General features: G+C 48.2%; 1 protein-coding gene across 1 annotated transcript in view; it reads left to right on the top strand.

The window, feature by feature from the left end:
• The window catches only part of AMOTL1 (angiomotin like 1), a 58,272-nt gene that overhangs the window by 8,785 nt on the left and 30,724 nt on the right, over window positions 1–18,763 (top strand). The window contains exons 2-4 of the mRNA XM_082486781.1: window positions 2,624–2,770; window positions 5,297–6,179; window positions 16,302–16,584. Of these exons, the coding sequence (XP_082342907.1) occupies window positions 2,624–2,770; window positions 5,297–6,179; window positions 16,302–16,584 (1,313 nt within the window). The remainder of the gene's footprint in view (window positions 1–2,623; window positions 2,771–5,296; window positions 6,180–16,301; window positions 16,585–18,763) is intronic.

The raw sequence follows: 18,763 nt of genomic DNA, 5'->3' as shown, positions 1-18,763 counted from the left end.
TCATGACATCATTTTTAACATCATAAAGCATTGTTACATCATGTTATGAAGATAAAGCATCAACACGGGTACAGCAAAGTGCAGTAGTTTCTGTCTGGGTCGGAGCTACTTGGTTTTGACTCTGGTATACTGGAGATCGGAAACTGAGCAGTTTGGCAGATGCCAGCATTTACCAGTCCTGATTTGAGTACATTATTGTTTTGCCATGGCCACAGCCCCCAAAGACAAGTGGTTAGGTGAGAATTTCTTCTCTTATTACAGAAAAAACAAGTCTTTATTCTCCATTTTGCATCTCAGAAAATTTGAAACCATGACCCAAGGATGCCTACAGACTCGAAATGCAGAAGGCGAGCGTAGAATTTTAGTAACCGTTTATTTCTTTTTAATTCTTTTTGGTGAGTGGTGAGGCTGAGCTGGTAGCTGCTGGCTGTTCAGGTCTCCTGTAATGCCTGAAACCGTCTTCCTTGGGTGTGTGGATTTTCTTTGTTTCACCCCAATCCACCTTTTATTCATAAAATAAGCCTGGGCTCCAAACTCCCCTGTTCCATACAGGATTCCTGATTCCACGGCAGGACCGTGTGTGGAGGAGCAGTGAAGGGTGTCTTTAATGCTATTCTGGGCCAGAAGAGGGTAATAAGGCTGAAAATTAGGGTACTTGAGATTTTTCTTGAGTCTGTATCAGCATAAATTCCAGACCAGTCTACCATACTTATTTTCAGAAACAGTTTCGGCTTAGATCTACTCAAGTGAGCAATCTTTCTCTCTTGCTCTCTAAATATAGAAAACCGCTATACACATTCATGCATAATATGAATGGTAAAGTGATGAATTCATTAACATTTCGCAGAAATGCTTATTTCCTCTCCTCCGGGCACAGAAGAAAATAGTATCTTCATGCCTGTAGAGAAGATGGGCTGGATCCTGCCCCTCGCTACCCCCCTGCTGCCTTGCACTACGTACGGGTGTGGGGTTAGTGATGACCTGTACGTAAGGAGGAGAGCAAAGCAACCTCCTCATGTGATATATGCTGGTGAGCACGCAGTTGGCTGAGCGCAAACCAAGCAGTCAGGATTAATAAGTCCAGGTCATCCATGGCTAATAGTTTTTCCTGCAGAGCAGAGTGCTCATGGTCCCTGTGCTCATGGGCTTCTTGCCCCACTGGGATTGATGGATGGATGCCCCACTGGTGCCACTTCGAGCCCTCCACCTCCTGTTTAGGCAAGTCCCTCAGCAGTGGTCAGTGCTGGAAGTCAACAGCCATTCCTTTAGTCTAAAACCTGTGGCAACCGGTGATGTAAGTAGAGAGTGATTCTGCTGTGTCCCCACTGCAACAGGGTAGCCAGGGCCGGGAGATGCTCACCTCCAAGGTTTGGACCTCAAAGAGCCTTCTCTTTACAAAAATGAGGTAGTGCTTAGAAAAATAAGTAGGAAGTGGGAAATCATAGAACAGCCCAGGTTGGAAGGGACCTCAAAAGATCATCTGGTCCAACCTTCTGTGGGAAGGGGACCCTAGAGGAGATCATCTAGCACCTTGTCCAGTCACATCTGGAAAACCTCCAGTGATGGGGACTCTACCATGTCACTGGGATGGTTGTTCCAGAGAATGATTGTTCTCACTGTAAAAAATTTCTTACTTATGTCAAGATAAAACCTCTCTTAGTGCAACTTGTAGCCATTGCCCTTTGTCTTCTCCATGTACCTACAGCCCTTTGATCATTTTTGTGGCCTTCGTTTGGACCCTCTCCAGTCTGTGTATTTCTTGAATTGTGGGGTCAAGCCAATGTCATTCCTGTCTTAACACTGCTGTGATGCATTTTGTATGAGCTTGTTAAAACAAGCACTGCTGGAGAAAGCCACCCCTGAGAGCAGATTTAGGATGAGCCCTGTTGTTGCCAGGTGAGCTTGTTCCTGCTCACTGATTGTGAAAGGGGCTGGGGGACTAGTCCAGCCCTCGATATCTGTGGGATGCTGGAGTTCAGGCCTGCGGCTCCTATGCAGTCAGGCTGCCGGACACATTCCTATGGCCCTCCAGCTACATCCTCTCTTACCACATTAAGAACATCTGGACAAAGTGATTTATAAACTCTCTCCCTTGATAGAGTTGGCTGTATTTTATGTCTCAGCAATTTTCTGTATTGCTGAACTATTATTCATGAGCGGATTTTGTGGCAAAGCCTTTCCCAGACATTAGCCCTGCTGAATGAGTGGCTGGGTCCTCACCTATCCATCTTCCCTTCTTTTTACCCACTCTGTCTTTCAGTTTTACTCTGGCTCTGTTGGGTTCATGTCCCAGGGCTGTGCCTTGATTTGTGAGCTTGTCACTGTCAGCTCTTATTAAGTCAGGCTGTGTCAGCCTTGCTTTGTACATGGACTGGGGACCTGGAAGGCCAGGCTGGGTGGTGCATGGGAGATGACTCGGTGGCTGCCTCTTGTTCCTCAGAGCTAATGTGTTATTTGGGTGGTGAGGACAGAAGAGGTGATTTGCTCGGTGGCCTTGGCAGGGTTTCTTGGGCACGTAGCCACGCTCAAGAAAATTTTTTTGGACTTCTGGCATAAGTCATGGCTTTATATTTTGTCATTCTGGATATTTTATTTACTGACATCCTGTTCTTCTTTCTTGCAGGCTCCACATCTGTTTGTTACAAGCCTACCAGCCCAGTCCAGGTACTGGAAGACACTGGCTTTCTTTACCAGGATCACCAGTTATTCGCTGGCAGGCATGAAGTTCCTCCGCTAACAGCTGAAGCGATCAGTGCCAAAGAAAAAGCTGGTAAGCGGGTGGCCGCATTTCCATACGAATCCACCATATTTATTTCCATTTTTTTTTCTGAAGCATAAATTGAGCAGGTTAGAGCATTTACAAATAATATTTACAGAGTTGAAGGCCAGCTCCCTATCCTCCATAGAGTCAAAGAGGAGTTGCCTTTGACTTGAGTGTTACGACCCACCTTCATTTGTCACTTATGCTTGCGGAGGATGCAACATTTCTGCTTGTCCTTCAGGGCATGGTTGCCCTTCACTGCACAGCTGGACTGAGATCCATAGCTTTTTTGCTAGTGGAGCAGGACCAAAGGTGCCCTGTGGAAGACACGCTGTGGTCGGTCCTTTTGGACTTCAAACATAGGCGATTAAAATACATCTCCCAGATATGAAGATGGTAACAGATGACTAGCGTGGGGGTAAAAATCCTCAGGTCTATGATAAAGAGCTGTCCTGACCATACAGAGTTGGCTTTTTCCACTTTCATCAGGCTTATCTCAGGTGTAGTCTGACAACGTCAACTGTGAGCTTTCTGGTACGTTAGGGTGAGCTTTCTGATACGTTAGGGAGATTTTTATTTCACGTCTGCTAAAATGTCCAGTATGATGAGGCTTCCGTGCACCACAGTGACATGAATAAAGCAGTAAGAGCTGCAGGTGCTTGTGAAGTAGATGGACACTTGGCTGTTGTGCAGACGGGTAGATGGAGGTGTGTGTGTCTGTGCATCTTGTTGGCTTAAGCACCAGCTCGGGGAGTTGACAGACCCTCTGAAGGCTGGTGGCAAGACTGCAACCCCAACAAGTCAAGCTGGCAGGCAGATAGCCTTGTCTCAGGGGAAGGAGAAGTGTATCTCGTAGGGCAGACGTGGAGGGAAACAGCCTGGGAATCTTCTCTCCCCTCCAGCCCTACAATCAGCTTTAAGGCTTTGCCGCAAAATTGTTAGTGGAAGTGACCTATTCTCGTAGTCAAGAGGCAAAGGCTTTTTTTTTTTTTTTTTTTCTTCCTCTGGGTTGTATGTAAGTTATCCCACAGCATGTGCAGTAACTGATGAAACCTCAGGGAAATACCAGACCTCAAGAGAAAGTTTGCTTTTTAACTACTTTCAAATGCCAAAAAACAAATGTAAGTACTTCTGACAAACTCCTCTGAGAATTGGAAACAGCAGGAGGGAGAGAGAAAGTTGCCAAGAATGACCTCAAAAAACTGAACTGAAAACAGCACCTCCTTTTGCCTAGGGACATGGGAGGACTCTATCCAGAGCTGCAGGCTTATTCTCACTTTTGTCCGCACTGGGGTCTTTCAGGAGCACCCCTCTGGGCTCAGGCACTGTTCAGGCAGATGTCTTAGACCACGTTTGGGAGGGGTGCAGCAGGAGGGCTTCAGGAGGGAGGGATTCCAACCTCCCAGCTGTGGTTATATGCCATTAGATGCTTAGTACCGGGCAAGCTCTGCTGTGTATATGGTGCAAAAATGGTACAATTGCCTCTGAATGACTTCAGTAGTCTGTTAGGGTTGTGTAGCTGATCTGTCTCTTTTTAAAATGCTGGTGTTACATGTATGACTGTAGTGCCTTCCTTGTACTCACCCAGCAAAATTACAAGTTAGTTGTTAGTATTGACAGTAACTAAACAGTAATGACTCCCTTAGAAATAGCATTATTGGTCAGAAGGGAAATTGCAGTTTCGGGGAAAGATGCCAGAGCACAGATTATTCTTTAATTACACTTTTAGGACACTTTTATTTTCAGTGTCATTTCACAGTTTTTCTGTGACACGGTCTGCATTTTATTTTGTTGTGGCAGGCAGTGCACTTAGGAGGAGATTTGACTCATCTAACTTTGGCCATCAAAAATACAGCATCTCATTTAGTATTGCCATGCAGGCTGCCTTTGTAAGCCATGCAGGGCATCCCCAGCCGGAGATCAAACACTAGAACAGGCTTCCTAGAATGGTGGTCGATGCCCCAGGCCTGCCAGTGTTTAGGAGGCATTTGGACAGTGCCCTTAATAACATGCTTTAACTTTTGGTCAGCCCTGAAGTGGTCAGGCAATTGGACTAGGTGATCATTGTAGGTTCCTTCCAACCAAACTGAACCGAAATATTCTTTGCCATTTCCATTGCCATTTCCGTTGCCATTTCCATGTCTATTTTAGAAAAGACCAGATTTCCCTGTGACATTGTCCATCCCTCTGTTGACTGGGGAGGGGTTCAGTGCTGTGGGTATGGGGCACATGGAGTATTATGGAGAGGAGAGCCAGGAAGGGGCTGGGAATATGCTTTTAGGGGTCACTGCAAACAGAATTAGGGATGATTTGGGGTGGGGGGGATGAGTAGGGAGCAGTGCCCTGCCTCCTTTAGCTGCTTCCAGTCATGTCCCCTCTGCTCCCAGGGGGACCCTGGCAGGGCACTGCCCCTGGGGTGCACCCTGGGCAGGGGGTCACAGCTGTGGGGTGTAGGAGGGGAAAAAGGGCCGGGGGGGGGGGATCAGACCTCCTGGGCAGCAGAGCTAATGGCCGCCTGTCTCTCTCCCTGCCCAGCTGAGGAGGCCCTCTGCACCCTGCGCCCACCCAGCTTCCGCCGGGTCCCAGAGGCGGAGATGCGAGGGGCGGAGGAGGTGGCAGCCGGCACCGTCCTGCAGCGCCTGATCCAGGAGCGGCTGAGGTATGGCAACCCCAGCGAGAACATGAACCTGCTGGCCATACAGCACCAGGCGACGGGCAGCGCCGGCCCCTCCAACAGCACTGCCAGCACTCTCTCTTCCGCAGAAAACCTCGCGCCCGAAGAGCCGCCAATGGTCCAGCCATCGGGGCGGCAGGAACCGCAGGGGCAGGAGCACCAGGGGGACGGTGCTGCGATGGAGAAGCAGCCCCGGGCCCCGCAGCCCCCGCACGGCACCGAGGAGCTCCCCACCTACGAGGAGGCCAAGGCCCAGTCGCAGTTTTTCCGAGGCCAACCGCCGCCGGCTGCCGCCGCCCCACCAGGATTTTATGGCGCGTCCGGCCCGAAGTCCAGGACGGAGGGGAGGCCGACAGTGAACCGGGCCAACAGTGGGCAGGCACATAAGGACGAGGCGCTGAAGGAGCTGAAGCAGGGCCATGTCCGCTCGCTGAGCGAGAGGATCATGCAGCTCTCGCTGGAGAGGAATGGGGCCAAGCAGCACCCCCCGGCCCCGGGGGGTGGGAAGGGCTTCAAGGCGGCCCCACCACCCGCCAAGGCCACGGACCCGCGGGGCCCACCACCCGAGTACCCCTACAAAGGCAAGGCAGCGGCCCCCGGCAGCAAGGCGCAGGAGCACGGGCTCTTCTATGGCGAGCAGCCGGCGCAAGATGTCCTCAAGGCCTCCTACGCCGCCCCTCAGCCCACCCGGACGGAGGTGGCCCTCGTCCGCTACCAGCCGCCCCCAGAGTATGGGGTCAGCAGGTAATGGCCATCAAGAGGGGTGGGAGTGGGGGTCTGCTGAAGGGGACTGATCCTGCCCTCACTGGAGGAGCCATCTTCTGCGGGGCTTGTGCCTCACGTAGATGTGGCCCCTGCGAGCTTCAGCCGTAGGCACATGGTGGGGACATCACGCCCCGGCACAGCGTGGCACCCCCATCTCTGAGAGGGCTATATAAAGCATATACGTCGCTTATGCCCCTACTTAAATCTTCCCAACAGAGCTCACGTGGGGTTTTCGCAGTACTGGGCCCCTTGTGCCAGGCCTCCCCATGAGCACGGGTTTATTCCAAGCGCATTAAAAATAATCCGGAGCATTTACTCTCTGCGAGCTGATCCCTGCGAGCGGTGCGGGTCCTGCCCAGCGCCCAGAGGAGAACCTGCACGTTAGGGCCTTCCCTTTTCTTACTGTACCTAAACACAAGTGTTCCTCTGTCTCATCCCCGTCTTTTTGACCTGCTGGACAGTATTTTGCTGGATTTGGAAGGCTGGAGTTGTCTGGTGTGAATGTGGGTGGCTTTCAAGTTGCAAACTGGCTCATTAGGTCTCTCCTGACCCCAAAATCCCCAAAGGTTTTGTCGGCGTTGACTTAAGTTGCATGCACTTACTTTGTCACAGCGCAGGCATGGAAAAAAGGTGGCACAGCTGACCCAGCTCTTCCTTTTTGAAATTCATAAGGCATGAAATGAGGGAGTAAATGCTCTGCCTTTCAGTGTTTGTGAAAGTTTTGTTGTCAAGGTGCGGAGGAATTTGGAGTGTCGCTGTGATGAATGTTGCAAGGCAGTTGGGACAAGCAGAGGGCCGCTGGCCTTCCTCAGCTACACGTGCGTTTTGATTACCAGCCTACCACTGTGCAGAGTTTGTGCATTTTTTTCAGAGCAAGATGATATTTTTAAGAGCTCAGCGAAAATCTCTGTTTATGCTAAGAAACAGCTATACAAACTTGAGGGCAACAGGGCTGAGCTGGGGCCATGCTCTCCGCAGCCATGCTAACAAACATCTACGGCTCCAAGCAGATTCATCCCCGCAGAAAAGGAGCTGGTTTGGGTTTTTTTTATCCCTCTTGGAAAATGCTGATTCAATACCCACAGAGTCTGTTCTGCTGAGTCCATGTAAGCAAGCAGACCTGGGTGCTGCATGCACTGCTGCAGCTAACTGGAAACGGTACTGATGTTGAGTGGGAAACCCTTTGGGGCCACTTCCAACACCTTTCCCAGGTGCTTGATCAGCAAGGTTAATGCTGAGAAACTCCTTGATTTCAGTGCAGCTTTCTGCATTGGCAGCACAGGCCAGCACCTAGTCTTACCCCAAGGCGCTGCTGGATCACCCCAGCAGCTGTGGGGAGAAACCCCCTGCTTTATGGTGGTGGTTACTACTAACTCCTGGTAAGGCAGCACAGTTTAACCCCCCAAATCACACTGCAGAGGGGATGCCTGCTACCCCTGCGTGCTGTTTTCTTTGCATAACAGTGGAGAAATGTCCGTCCTGGCAGGTGCAGGGGCACTGAGTGGATGTATTGTGCATCAGAGGACTGGCAGCGTGGCAGAGCAGAGTCACTGCGGTTTGCAGACTTCTTAAAACGTCTTGGGTGGTGTCTTTCATGCAGCTCAGCAAGGACCTGAATACCTCTCGCTCCACAAATATCCCTGCTGGCTACTCCAGCATGCATTTCCAGGGGTGGGTTAGGAGGCTGACATAGCTCGGAGGGTATTTCATCCAAGCTAGGTTTGATCTAAGGTGTGAGGTCTCTCTTGTGCTTTCTATAAGGTGACTTCAGGTAGGTCCTTTCGCGTGGTGCCTGGATTTTGGGGGATGTTTCCTGCCTACGTGTTCCTTCTGGCTAAATGTGAGGCGGTAATCAGCCCTTGCAGGACAGTTGCTCGCTTGCAGGCTGTACTTTGTGCCATTGCTTTGCACAGTGCTTGCAGCTGGGGGCACATTTGGCTGCGCAGGAGATGTCAGACAGCGAGCCTCTTGGTCTCAGCGAAGTGGATGTCTTCATCCTCATCTTGGGCTTTTTTCTATGATATTTTTTGATCCAGGGAAGTCAACCTTTCACTTTGCTTGGGAGCGCTGAAGTACCCGCCACTGACATTATGTGGACTTGTTCTTAGTTGGTGTGAACTGGTTTGGTTTCTTCTCCTGTGCTGTATCCAAGTTTATAACTGGCCTCACAGAGACTGCAGGATCCACTTAAGGCCCTGTTACCTGGGAATATTTGGGTGACAAAAGCTTTTAGGAAGTGGCAGTAAGTCCAGTGTGCTCATCACTTGCCCTTTCTCCATCTGTGTGAGAGCAAGTTCAGCAGTAGCCGTGCTCCAGTGCATTCCTGTGTGCATCTCGGACTGCGTCATGGTATGGACTTGCTCAGGTCTGGAATGAGCATGGCTAAAATGTGATTTCACAAAATTGCCTCTGCCCCAAATATTTCTGTCTATGGAGAGGGTTAAGGCAGGTTGCCTGTCTGGGGACGTCAGCCCCATCTCTGCTAGAGGACTCATCTGGGCTGCAGCCCCTGAGCACTGCTGGAGGAGAGCTGGGAGCTGTGTTACGCTGCCAGGCTGCTCCCAAGCGCAAACCTTCCCGTGCCTCTGCTGTTGCTCACTGCTTCCCGCCCCTACCTGGGCGCTGGGGAGGCTCACAGGTGGATGTCTGACTGGGACAGAGGACCTCAATAAGAGAGGTCAAGGTCAGGGACTGCCTGGTTTCATAAGGTTAATGGGAGAGTAAAGTTTGGAGAGGCTGTTTTTTCTGTTAGAGGAGCAAGCAAGGTGAGAAATTCCAACTTTCATCTCGTTGGGAGGGCCTGGGAAGGAAGCAAATGGAAACAGAGCTTTGCCTGTGGTCAGATGGGAATCTCATATACCCCAGCATCTCCTTTTCTCTGGCCAGTATGTGTTCCCCAGCCCATCCATCCTGATATCCTCCAGGCAGGGACTGTGCAAAAGGCTTCTACCTTCCAGAAAAGAGAGAAGCACAGAGCTGCGTTGGTCCGGAAGAAGCACCCACAGATACCAGGGACGGAAAAGACCTGTAGGGTCACCAATCCCCCACTTCTCCCCAGTCCCTGTGTGCTGATGGAAATGTGGCTGGAAACCCATGAATGCTGGCAGGGAGCTGTTGAAGTAGCTGGGATAACTGTAGCTGCCACTTAACTTGCTTTTTTGGTTTGGCTTTTTTTTTTTTTTTTGTATGTGTTTGGTTTTAAAGGGATCGTAGCCTTTATAATCACCACAGTGAAATCTCACAACTTTACTGTAAATCTCAAAACACTTGGTATTATCCTGAAGACCTCCTAGAGTTATATGATGTGGTAGTCTCAGCATTTATAAATAAGTATAATTATAAATTAGGCTTAGTGGCCTCTGCTTTATGGACATTGTGATTGCAGAGACCAGCTTGAACCCTGAAGCTTAAAATGCCAAAAAACCAGAAGGCAAATAAAAAGTAACCAATATTTTTTCCTGTTTTAAAATATCAGTATTTTTAAGCCAGTTGCATGATGCTTGAGGCCCTGACTCACAACTTCTGAATGCTTTAAGTTGGCCAAGTGTAATAATCTTTAGAAAACCTTTCCTTTCCTAGATGTGCAGCTATTCCTGAATGGTGTCTTTGCTAACTTTCCTTAAGTTCATGTTCAGAGTCACAGCTTCTCAGGTAAAAGGGTTTTGAAATAGTCAAATCTGGTCTTTTGCACGACCCTGTGAATTAATGTCAGTTTGTGAAACATTCAGTCCTCGTGATTATAACACTGTGTCTGGAGAATCCATCACGGCCCTTTCAGACTTGTTCCACTAGCTAATTGCCATGTCTGGCACAGATCTGCATCTTAGTTTTAGCCTGTATTTTCTAGTTACCAGTTGGGATTTTGCAATATCTTTGTCAGATACACTGAGAAGCCCTGTGCTGTTGGTCCTTTAATGCTTTAAACAGATGGAACCTGGAGCCCTGTAATTATTTCACTGTTGTCAAAACCTCTTTTTTAACTGTGGAAAGCCAACCTGGACACTATTGCAGTACCAGCTGAACTAGAGGCTAATCAGATATAATATCATCTCTGCAATGTGACTCAATGTTCCTCGTTTACGTAGCTCATTAACACTTACCCTTTCAGACATTGGCACCCCTGGAGCCCCCCCCCCCCCCCAATCCAGCTTGTTATCCAGTCAGGCATGCGAGGGTAGTTGCAGCCCAGGATAGGATTTCCCACCCTTTTACTGTAGCTTGCTGTATTTATTCCTGGGGGAAAGACCTTGGACCTGCTGAAGTCCATATTGTTTCTCCGTGCCCTGCTTAAGCAGTGATCCAGATCACTCAGTGCAATGAATCCTCTTCATTGCTCCCAGTGGCCCTTGTCAGATCCTGGTGTCTTTTATGCAGAATGATTTCTTTCTCCGCACCATTAATAAAAAGCGTGTATAATGCAAATGAAGCCTTGATCTGGAAACACCACTGCTTGGTGAGGGGAATTCAATCATGGCTACAGGCAGAAGTCAGTCACGCAGGCACCTTCTAATTCTGATTTACTCCATGCATTTTAAAAGGTGGCATGCAACTGAAGAATAAATCTGGGCTGTTTTTAAAGATATCCCTTTTTTTTTTATGTCTCTCATAAAGTTCCACCCTGCCTGGATGTAGAAGCCTATATTTAACTGCTGGAATAGTCTGTGGCTTCCCTGGTTATTTGTGTATTAACCCCCATACACACACATTACTGCTGTTTTCAGACAACCTGTTGATATTTACTCATATAGCCACATGTCTGTGGCTGCTGAGAGGACAACAAGGAGCTCCTTTTCCTCCCTGAGACGCTGCAGGAAGGCTGGCGTGCTGGCAGCGTGGCCAAGCTGAGGGATGTCACACCCAAGCTGACTTCTGCTGGCGTTTCTCTGTGAGGATAGCCCAAGTGCAAGCGTGGGTTGAAGGCTGCACTTCCAGCTGATGTGGATGCTGGCAGCCCTGCAGAAGAGCTTTGTATCCTCTCCTTCTGGTCTAATCTGCCTTTCATTAAAAGAAATGAAGGAGAAATGAAGCCATTCCCATGGCTTGGGTGATGCCCGTGTCATTTCTCTTTACCCTCTGTGTTATTATCCCGGTTGGCTCCTCTAGGAGTGCAGAGGGTGAGGAAGGCACCTTTTCCTTTGCTGAAAATGAGCTGGGCTTTAGAATATCTATTCTCAGTGGATACCTGTGAAGAAATACAGTATCCCATCCCTCTCTTAACTACATAGGTTATGTTTAATATGGCGTGTGTCTTTTCAGATGATAATTTTGCCCTGCAAATCTTGATGTAATCATCCTCCGAAGAAGCCAGGTCAGATCTTACCAGCACTAACAAACATCGCTAATAAAATAGTGAATTCTGGACATGTGAGTCCAAGTCTGCAGAATGGTTTTGAAATAAACCTTTGTGTTTACAAGGTGCTGCAACTGTTGCTGACTCAGTAAGCCAGTAGATACCATGAGGTCTACATCTTGGCTATGGAAAGTCTCCCATTTCTGGCTCTATCGGCATTTAATAATGGGTCTATGACTGTGTCTCCTTGCACCATGACCATCAGACTGGGCTTACTGACCTCTCTGGGACTCTGTCTTTTTCCCACATAGTCACAACACTGATGTCATCCACAGCTAGAAAGAACAGCATTTGAAATCTGCTTCATGACTGCAGAAATCATAGTTGAGGTCTGGTAGACACCTGGGTCTGAGGTTAGTATCCAAACTTAAGACTCCCAGTCTGCCAGTGGGCAGAAATAAGCACCTTTCATGCACTTTTTAAAAGCCTAAGGCAGCTTCAAAGATCCACACCCCAGAAATGCCTCTTTCTCTTTGCTGACTCAGCTGGAGCATCCACAGTAGATGTGGAAAGTTGTGAGATAGAGTCCCTTGGAAGAGTCTTTGAGGGATGAAATAGACCAGTCTGTCCTAAAGGCAAAGTGTTCAGAGAAAGATGAGCTAAATAGGTTGGAGGAGAGCATTTTAGTCATGAATGTAAATGCTATAGTATTTTGGAAATAAAGTCCTTCCCTCGTTGCCCTATTTTCATCCCTACATAGAGGAGAGCTGCATTGTACCTGTGGCAGGGCAGTGCTGAACTTTCCAGAGCCTTTACAAGCATTTTCATTTCATGACTTCCTAATGCTGCCCTGTTTTATTGAGCAATTATGATTTCCTGCTGGTCAACAGCACATGGATTTTATCATTAATTGTCCTCTCAGGGTTTCTTATTCCTACATAGAAATTCCCCCCAAAATTCCTCTGTGTTGGTCATTCTTGCTCCCAGGCATTCCAGTATAAGAGGTGTGTTAAGACCTTGCTTAAATCTGAGGGCTTGGGCGGCCTGGCTGTATTCTGAGGGCTTTCTCATGGAAGTGAAGTCCATGGTCAAGTATTTTGCTGCAGAGACTGTATTGCAAGCTATATATAGCAAGTCATTATATATATCATAAACTATACATCACTTAAAAGAGAGAGTGCAGTCTGGTGACCCTAGCATGGTAGCCCTTGAAAGGCTCACTGTCTGCATGGCGCTCGCTGTTCTGAAAGCTGGTTTCCTTAGTTTTTTCTTTTTTCCTTCTTTCCATTGGATTGCAGAGTATATAGGAGCCTTACTTCTACAATAATGGCAACAAAACAATATGTTTTCCATAGAAATGTAGCTGAGGTGTTGCAGAGATATCCAAAACTCATAATGTTCCACAGTTGCATGCTTTTAAGAAGGACAATTTGCGATGAAAATGTGTTTGGCTGGAAGATTTTAACCTACTCTAATGCAGAGTAAGATCAACATTTAAAATACAGTAGAAGCATTTTGAGAATGTCATTCTTTACTAAGTCCGAAGGAGCTCAGGATAATCCCGATTGCTTCGTTTCTTTGGAGCTTTACGTGAGAGGTTGGATGTGAACTAAGCTGATGTTATAACTCTCCTATTTCTACAAATGTTGATTTGTTAGTATGAATCGCTGTGTTGATTTTATTGCATATACACTTGGAGATTTTGCAGTAGGCTTAGTCAGAATTAAATTGGGACAGATTAAGGAAGTAAAAGGAAAGTCAGAAATGTGTTCATTATGTTGAACAGACTCGTTTCAGAGATGTAATGTCAGTTTTGCCAGTTTACTTTCTAAGCTGAAAAACACTTTGGAGAATTTCTGTTGTGGGCCCAGCTATTGAGACTCTGCTGCTACAGAGTATAAGTCTTTAGTAGCTCAACAAGTGGTTTGTACTTCAAGAACGTGGAGATCCCGGTGATCTCTCCTCCCCCTGGAGTGTAAAGCTAGACAGACCAAAGTGCATGGGAAAAGGTTAAATTGATGGGAGGTTGAGATTTCCCAAAAGCATGGTGTCAGGAGTTCCTGCCAGTGTTTAAAGGGTATATCTACGACCAAAAATTGTACTACTTCATTATGAAAAAGAAAAATTACTGTATCTCCACTGGTTTAGATTCAGAGATCAATTTAATTATATTGCTCTAAGCTATTCCCATAAAGAAGTGAGAAAATCTGTACCTGTAGCAAATTTGTGTCTTTGTAGTGGTATGACTATCCAGACAGATGGGCTTTTACTTGCATAAAATCAGCTGTGGCCTTTATTTTGGTGAAGACTAACATTCACACTGGGTTGAATTAATTGCCATGGTAAAACATGCAAGTGCAGACTGGCAGTCAGCAGCACTGAGGAGGTGCCATGTGCTTGCCTGAGTTTGAGCACACTTGTGGAGCATCTTCTGCATCATGAGTGACACCCCTTGCTCATGATGTCCTTTATTGTTTAGATTTTCGAGCAAAACCTTATTCTGGTCCCATGATGGGTGTGGGATCCCTTGCTGGGTTTTACATGCTGGGGCACCAGAAGGAAAGGGGCACTGTGGGGGTGGTGTGACTTAGATGGGAGTTGGACTTAGATGATCTTTAATGGTCCTTTCCAACCCAAACCAGTCTATGATTTTATAAATTACTCTATGTTTTGTTGGCCATATGTAAAGTGTCATACAGCACCTCCCTGCCTTACTGTCCTTTGGAAAGTTTTACCCACTTTCAGTAGATGTTCAGCTCCTAAGTCATTAAGCTGCACCTCTGCCAGAGAAGTAATATGCCTGGGGCTGAGAGCAAACCCTCCTGGCCCTGGGAGCTGCCTGCAGGGAATAGCCCCTCTCCTGTGTTCCTGAGCTGCCTCCATGGATGTTTAATTTACCAGGGGAGACACAGCCTATGCTGTGCAGATAAAAGCCGTCTTGAGGCCAGGGTGAGCTCAGCCCAGGTTTTCCCAATGCTGGCTGCACAAAGCTTGGCTGAGATCTTCCTCCTGAGGCTGCTGACCCTGGAGCAGGGTCTATGCTGCCAGGCAGGTTAGGATCATGCTTGCATTTGGGAATGGGCTCATCGCTGGTTATTGCTCCATTTCAATACCTTTCTGTGCCACAGTGGATGCATCAGGCAAAGCATGAGAGCCAGGATGGGAGTGAGGGGCTGTGTGCGCGCTGCATCTGGGGGACTGTGGAGACCAATTTGCTTTCCTTCTAGTTGGACAGAAGATACGACTGAATTGCTGGCTTTCCTCACCATCGTGTGACTTGGTGGGGACAAGCTTGTTAGAACAGCGCTGTTCGCTTTTAGGGCAGGGCTTTAAAATTGCCTTCGCTTTTCATCTTGTTCTGCTGCAGTTGAAGACAGTGATGGGTTATTATCAGTAGAATTAGGCCACTGCTGAGATCTTTTGAAAACCCTGCTTTAAGAAGCTTGTGTAGGTGCTGAAGGCAACAGTAATCATATTTATTATGTATTCATATAACATAAAATTGTCTGTCATTCATGGATCTTTGAGGCCAAATGGTGTAAATACATGTGTTTGTTAGGTCTTCTGCCTCGTACAGGGTACAGAAGTAAAGGCAGTGACAGCTACAGCAAGCCTAATAGCTTGTGGTTAAGCTAAAATACAACTTTCAGAAGGTACTTGATTGCAGACTTCAGGTGGGCTCCAGCAGCCAGCTTATTTTCCAGCCAAACTGGGCTCTGACACAGATGTCCCACATGGTCTGGGTTGAGTCCCTTAGACAAATGTGGTGTAGAAGTTTCATAACTTTGACATCTGGGCTGAGGAGTGGCTCCGCCTGTGCACAGCGAGGCTCTGCGTGGGGCTGCTCAGCCTGGCCGAGGCTCCAAGGCTGCCTGTGCTGTGGATGGAGGGATGGAGATGGGTCCGGTGCAGACAAGCTTTGAGCTGCTCCCTGCCTGAATTTCCCCCTTTTGAAACAGGGGCAGTCTTCCTTCTCAAACTCACAGGGCTGAAATGCAGGATAGAAGTGAGGGACTCCGGTCCTGCCTGGCCAGCAGCCACAGGGTTGCCCTCACTGGCATCCTCCTGGGTTATCCTCCAGCTATTGCAAATTGTGACTTGGGTGGATTAAAGAGCCGCCCACTGTCAGAAAGCCTAGCCCACAAGCAGGTCCACCACCAGCTCGCTTCTTATCCTTCCGCGATATGAGCCTGGTGGGTGATGGATGCCGTTAGTCAGGGAGTGACACAATGAGGTCTCACACTGGAAGATGGCTTTCGTGGCTCACCGTGATTGACCAGGGCTGTGCCTCCAGCAGCTCTGCAGCAGCCCTTCCCTTTGCCGCTTGCTAAAGCCGCTTGGGGACGCTGCTTTGCTCACACCACTTCCTTTAACCTCCCAATTCGGCCGATCAGTCGGTCTCGCTCCAGGCAGGGAGCAGTGTTCGAAGGGTGAGTAATGCATCCCTTGTGTTTCCTTCAAGCCCGCTGGCTCATGCTTCTCAGCAGTGGGGTTTGTGGCAAGGGGGGGGCAGGGAGAGGCTGGCTGGCTGCTGAAATATTAGCTGCGCACCTAGGCAAAAATGCCATTTTCGAGTCAATGCTTCCTTTATCCGTTCATGCCAGATGTATACATCACTGTCAAGAGCAGGCGAGGAGACAATTTACCCGGTCCCTGCTGTGATTGTTGGTATTTAGGAGTGACTAAGGACTGGAATCATGACCGTACAGTTGTAACCCTATTAATAAACCATGCAGTCATTAAGCGAAAGCTCCTGCACGCATTTTGAGGGCGCGCGGCTCTAACACCTCCTCCTGTGTGTTTCCCTGCAGCCGACAATGCCAGCCGCCCTTCCCGCCGCCGCCAGCCCAGCAGCACAGCCCCATGTCCTCGCAGGCCACCGCCTCTGGCGGCCCTCTGCTCCCGGGCACCTTGCCACCGCTGCTGGCCCCCGCTGCTGCCCAGCCACCGATGCCACTGGGCCAGCAGCTGACGCCCGACGCCTTCGCCATCGTGGAGCGGGCACAGCAGATGGTAGAGATGCTATCCGAGGAGAACCACGTGCTGCGGCAGGAGCTGGAGGGGTACTATGAGAAGGCAGACAAACTGCAGAAGGTACGTGGAAGGGTGGATGGGGCCTGGGCAGGGCAGTTGCATTTGGGTCCTCCAAGCTGTGTAATCCTGTGCCCCAAGGCCCATGGGCTCTTCTTCTTCTACAGCAAAATGGGGCAGCTCAGCACAAGCCCCTCAGTTGAGGATTTTCCCCTTCCATGCTGGCCTCACTGGAGCTTTCTGTGGAAGTCTCCCATGCTCAGAGCCTGCTCCTGCTGCAGCTGGGTCCTGCACCATCTGCACAGGTGGTAGAGATGTGGGTGAGAGGCGTTTGAAGAGCTTGACCACATCTGTCCTGAGCGGTCTTGTCCACCACAATATGCTCACACGGCACTCCATGCTCTTTGGAAGTGTAACAGCCTTTGGGGGGGTGGCCCGTTATTTGGAAATGCATTAACTTTGTTGTCTCAGAGGCTTTCAGTGACTGCTCTATGGGTTTCTAAGAGCCTGTGTTAGACACTCACCTTTGAACATGTTGGTTCAAACTTATCTGAAAGAACCATTTGGTAAAGATTTTTCTCAAAAACCCTGTTGCAAAGAGATCCTTCACCCTCTTTTCTGTATGCAAGCTGGCATTTTCAGTGGAGAAGGGCGAAGTCTTGTGCACTGCCTGGGGTGACAAGATAAAGAGTCAAATCAAATGAAGTAGAAGTTGCTTAAAAATGAGAGCTTACTGAAGGCAATGCAGAGAAGCTCCCCAGATCTGCTGGCTTTGGGTCCCAAGGGCCCAGACCAAATGAGTTATTTAGGGTCCTACACTGCTATTTCATTTATGTCTTCCCACTGCTTAAACACAAATGGGCTTAGGCTGCAGATCTTTTCTCTCTGAATTTAGGAGTCTAAACAAGAGCTCAGATTTTTCTGTGCTATGTGTGATCAGGGTGTTCTTGGAGGCACCCTTCACAAGAGAGGAGGCAGCTCTGAGAGACCATGTCCCAGCCTCAGCTTTGGAAAAAATCTCTGACAATCTGTTCAAACAGGTTAGAAAAATGACCTGTTGTATTGTAGCCGATGTCGTCTTTTCAGCCTTCTCTGCAACCAGATGAGTTGAGTTTATTCAAAGAATTTCCTAAACTTAGTTGAGAAATTTTTGCAGCAACATTAACTATTTGTGAAGACGTCTGCAAAGATTTTAACGCTGACTTCCCTGTGGCCATCGTGGGCAAAAAGAAATATTCCAGCTATTAATTTTTAAAAAGCTGCATTGTTCAGTAAAAGGTATTTGAGTGCAATGCTCTAAAAATATTCCGATTTCCTTTTACACTCTTGGAAATGGCTCTCTCTTTATCTTGGATGCTCGGCAAGTCGATTGCATCAGACACCAACAGAAAGGTATTCAAGCATGGGCTAAAGTCTCACTTCAGTCAACACAGCGTGGACTCGAGTCCCGTTGACTTTGGGGGAATGTAAGCAGAGTATTAAAGTGAAACACATGCTCAAGTGCATTCTTTCTTCAGGAAAATGTCCCAAACCAAAGCCTTAATACATAGTATCCCTCTCATGCCATTTTTTCTGTTTGAACACAAGGACAGGGCAAGTCCTGCTTTGTTCCCACAGTTTCAGCTGCACATCACCTCTGAAAACGTGACAGTGAGTTAAATTACATACTTTGGGTGTGAAAACTGTTCCCTCTTGTTGGAAGTGGCAGGGTCATGAGGAGTACTTCTTGTTTGTCTGTGCGTAACAAGTTTGTTCTAGGTAGGGCCACCCTCCCATCACTTTTATTCGTTACAGATTAGGAGAAGAAATTAGAGAAAACCAGCGTGACATGGAGTGCTCCCTGGGCATTCATATGAACAGATCAGCCCTGAGGGTTGTCAGATTCTCAGTCGTGTCTGAACAGACTTTTTACAGAGAGGTACCAGGTGGTGATTAATCCCTTTGCTGTTTGATGAGTTGTCTGGTTTTCTTACCTAAAAAGAGTTGAGGGGGAAAAGGGCTTGTACACATTTTATTTTGAGCTTCTTTTGCAAAAGCAAAGCATTACTTTCTCTTTTTTTTTTTTTTTTTCAGTTGTTTTTTATTGGGTGGTGTTACCTCGCTGAGGTTTAATTGCCAGGCTGTGCTGGCTCTTCCCTGTACCGTGTGTGGGTTGTTTGAGTAGGTCGGCTCTAGGAGCTACCAGGCAGAGAAGAGGCTGAACTGTTTTTTCATCTCCATAGAGGAAGGGAAAGGAAATCCC

This window comes from Vanellus vanellus (genome assembly GCF_965231255.1).
Source record: "Vanellus vanellus genome assembly, chromosome: 1".
NCBI classification, from domain to species: Eukaryota; Metazoa; Chordata; class Aves; order Charadriiformes; family Charadriidae; genus Vanellus; species Vanellus vanellus.
This window is presented reverse-complemented; position numbering and strand designations above follow the sequence as displayed.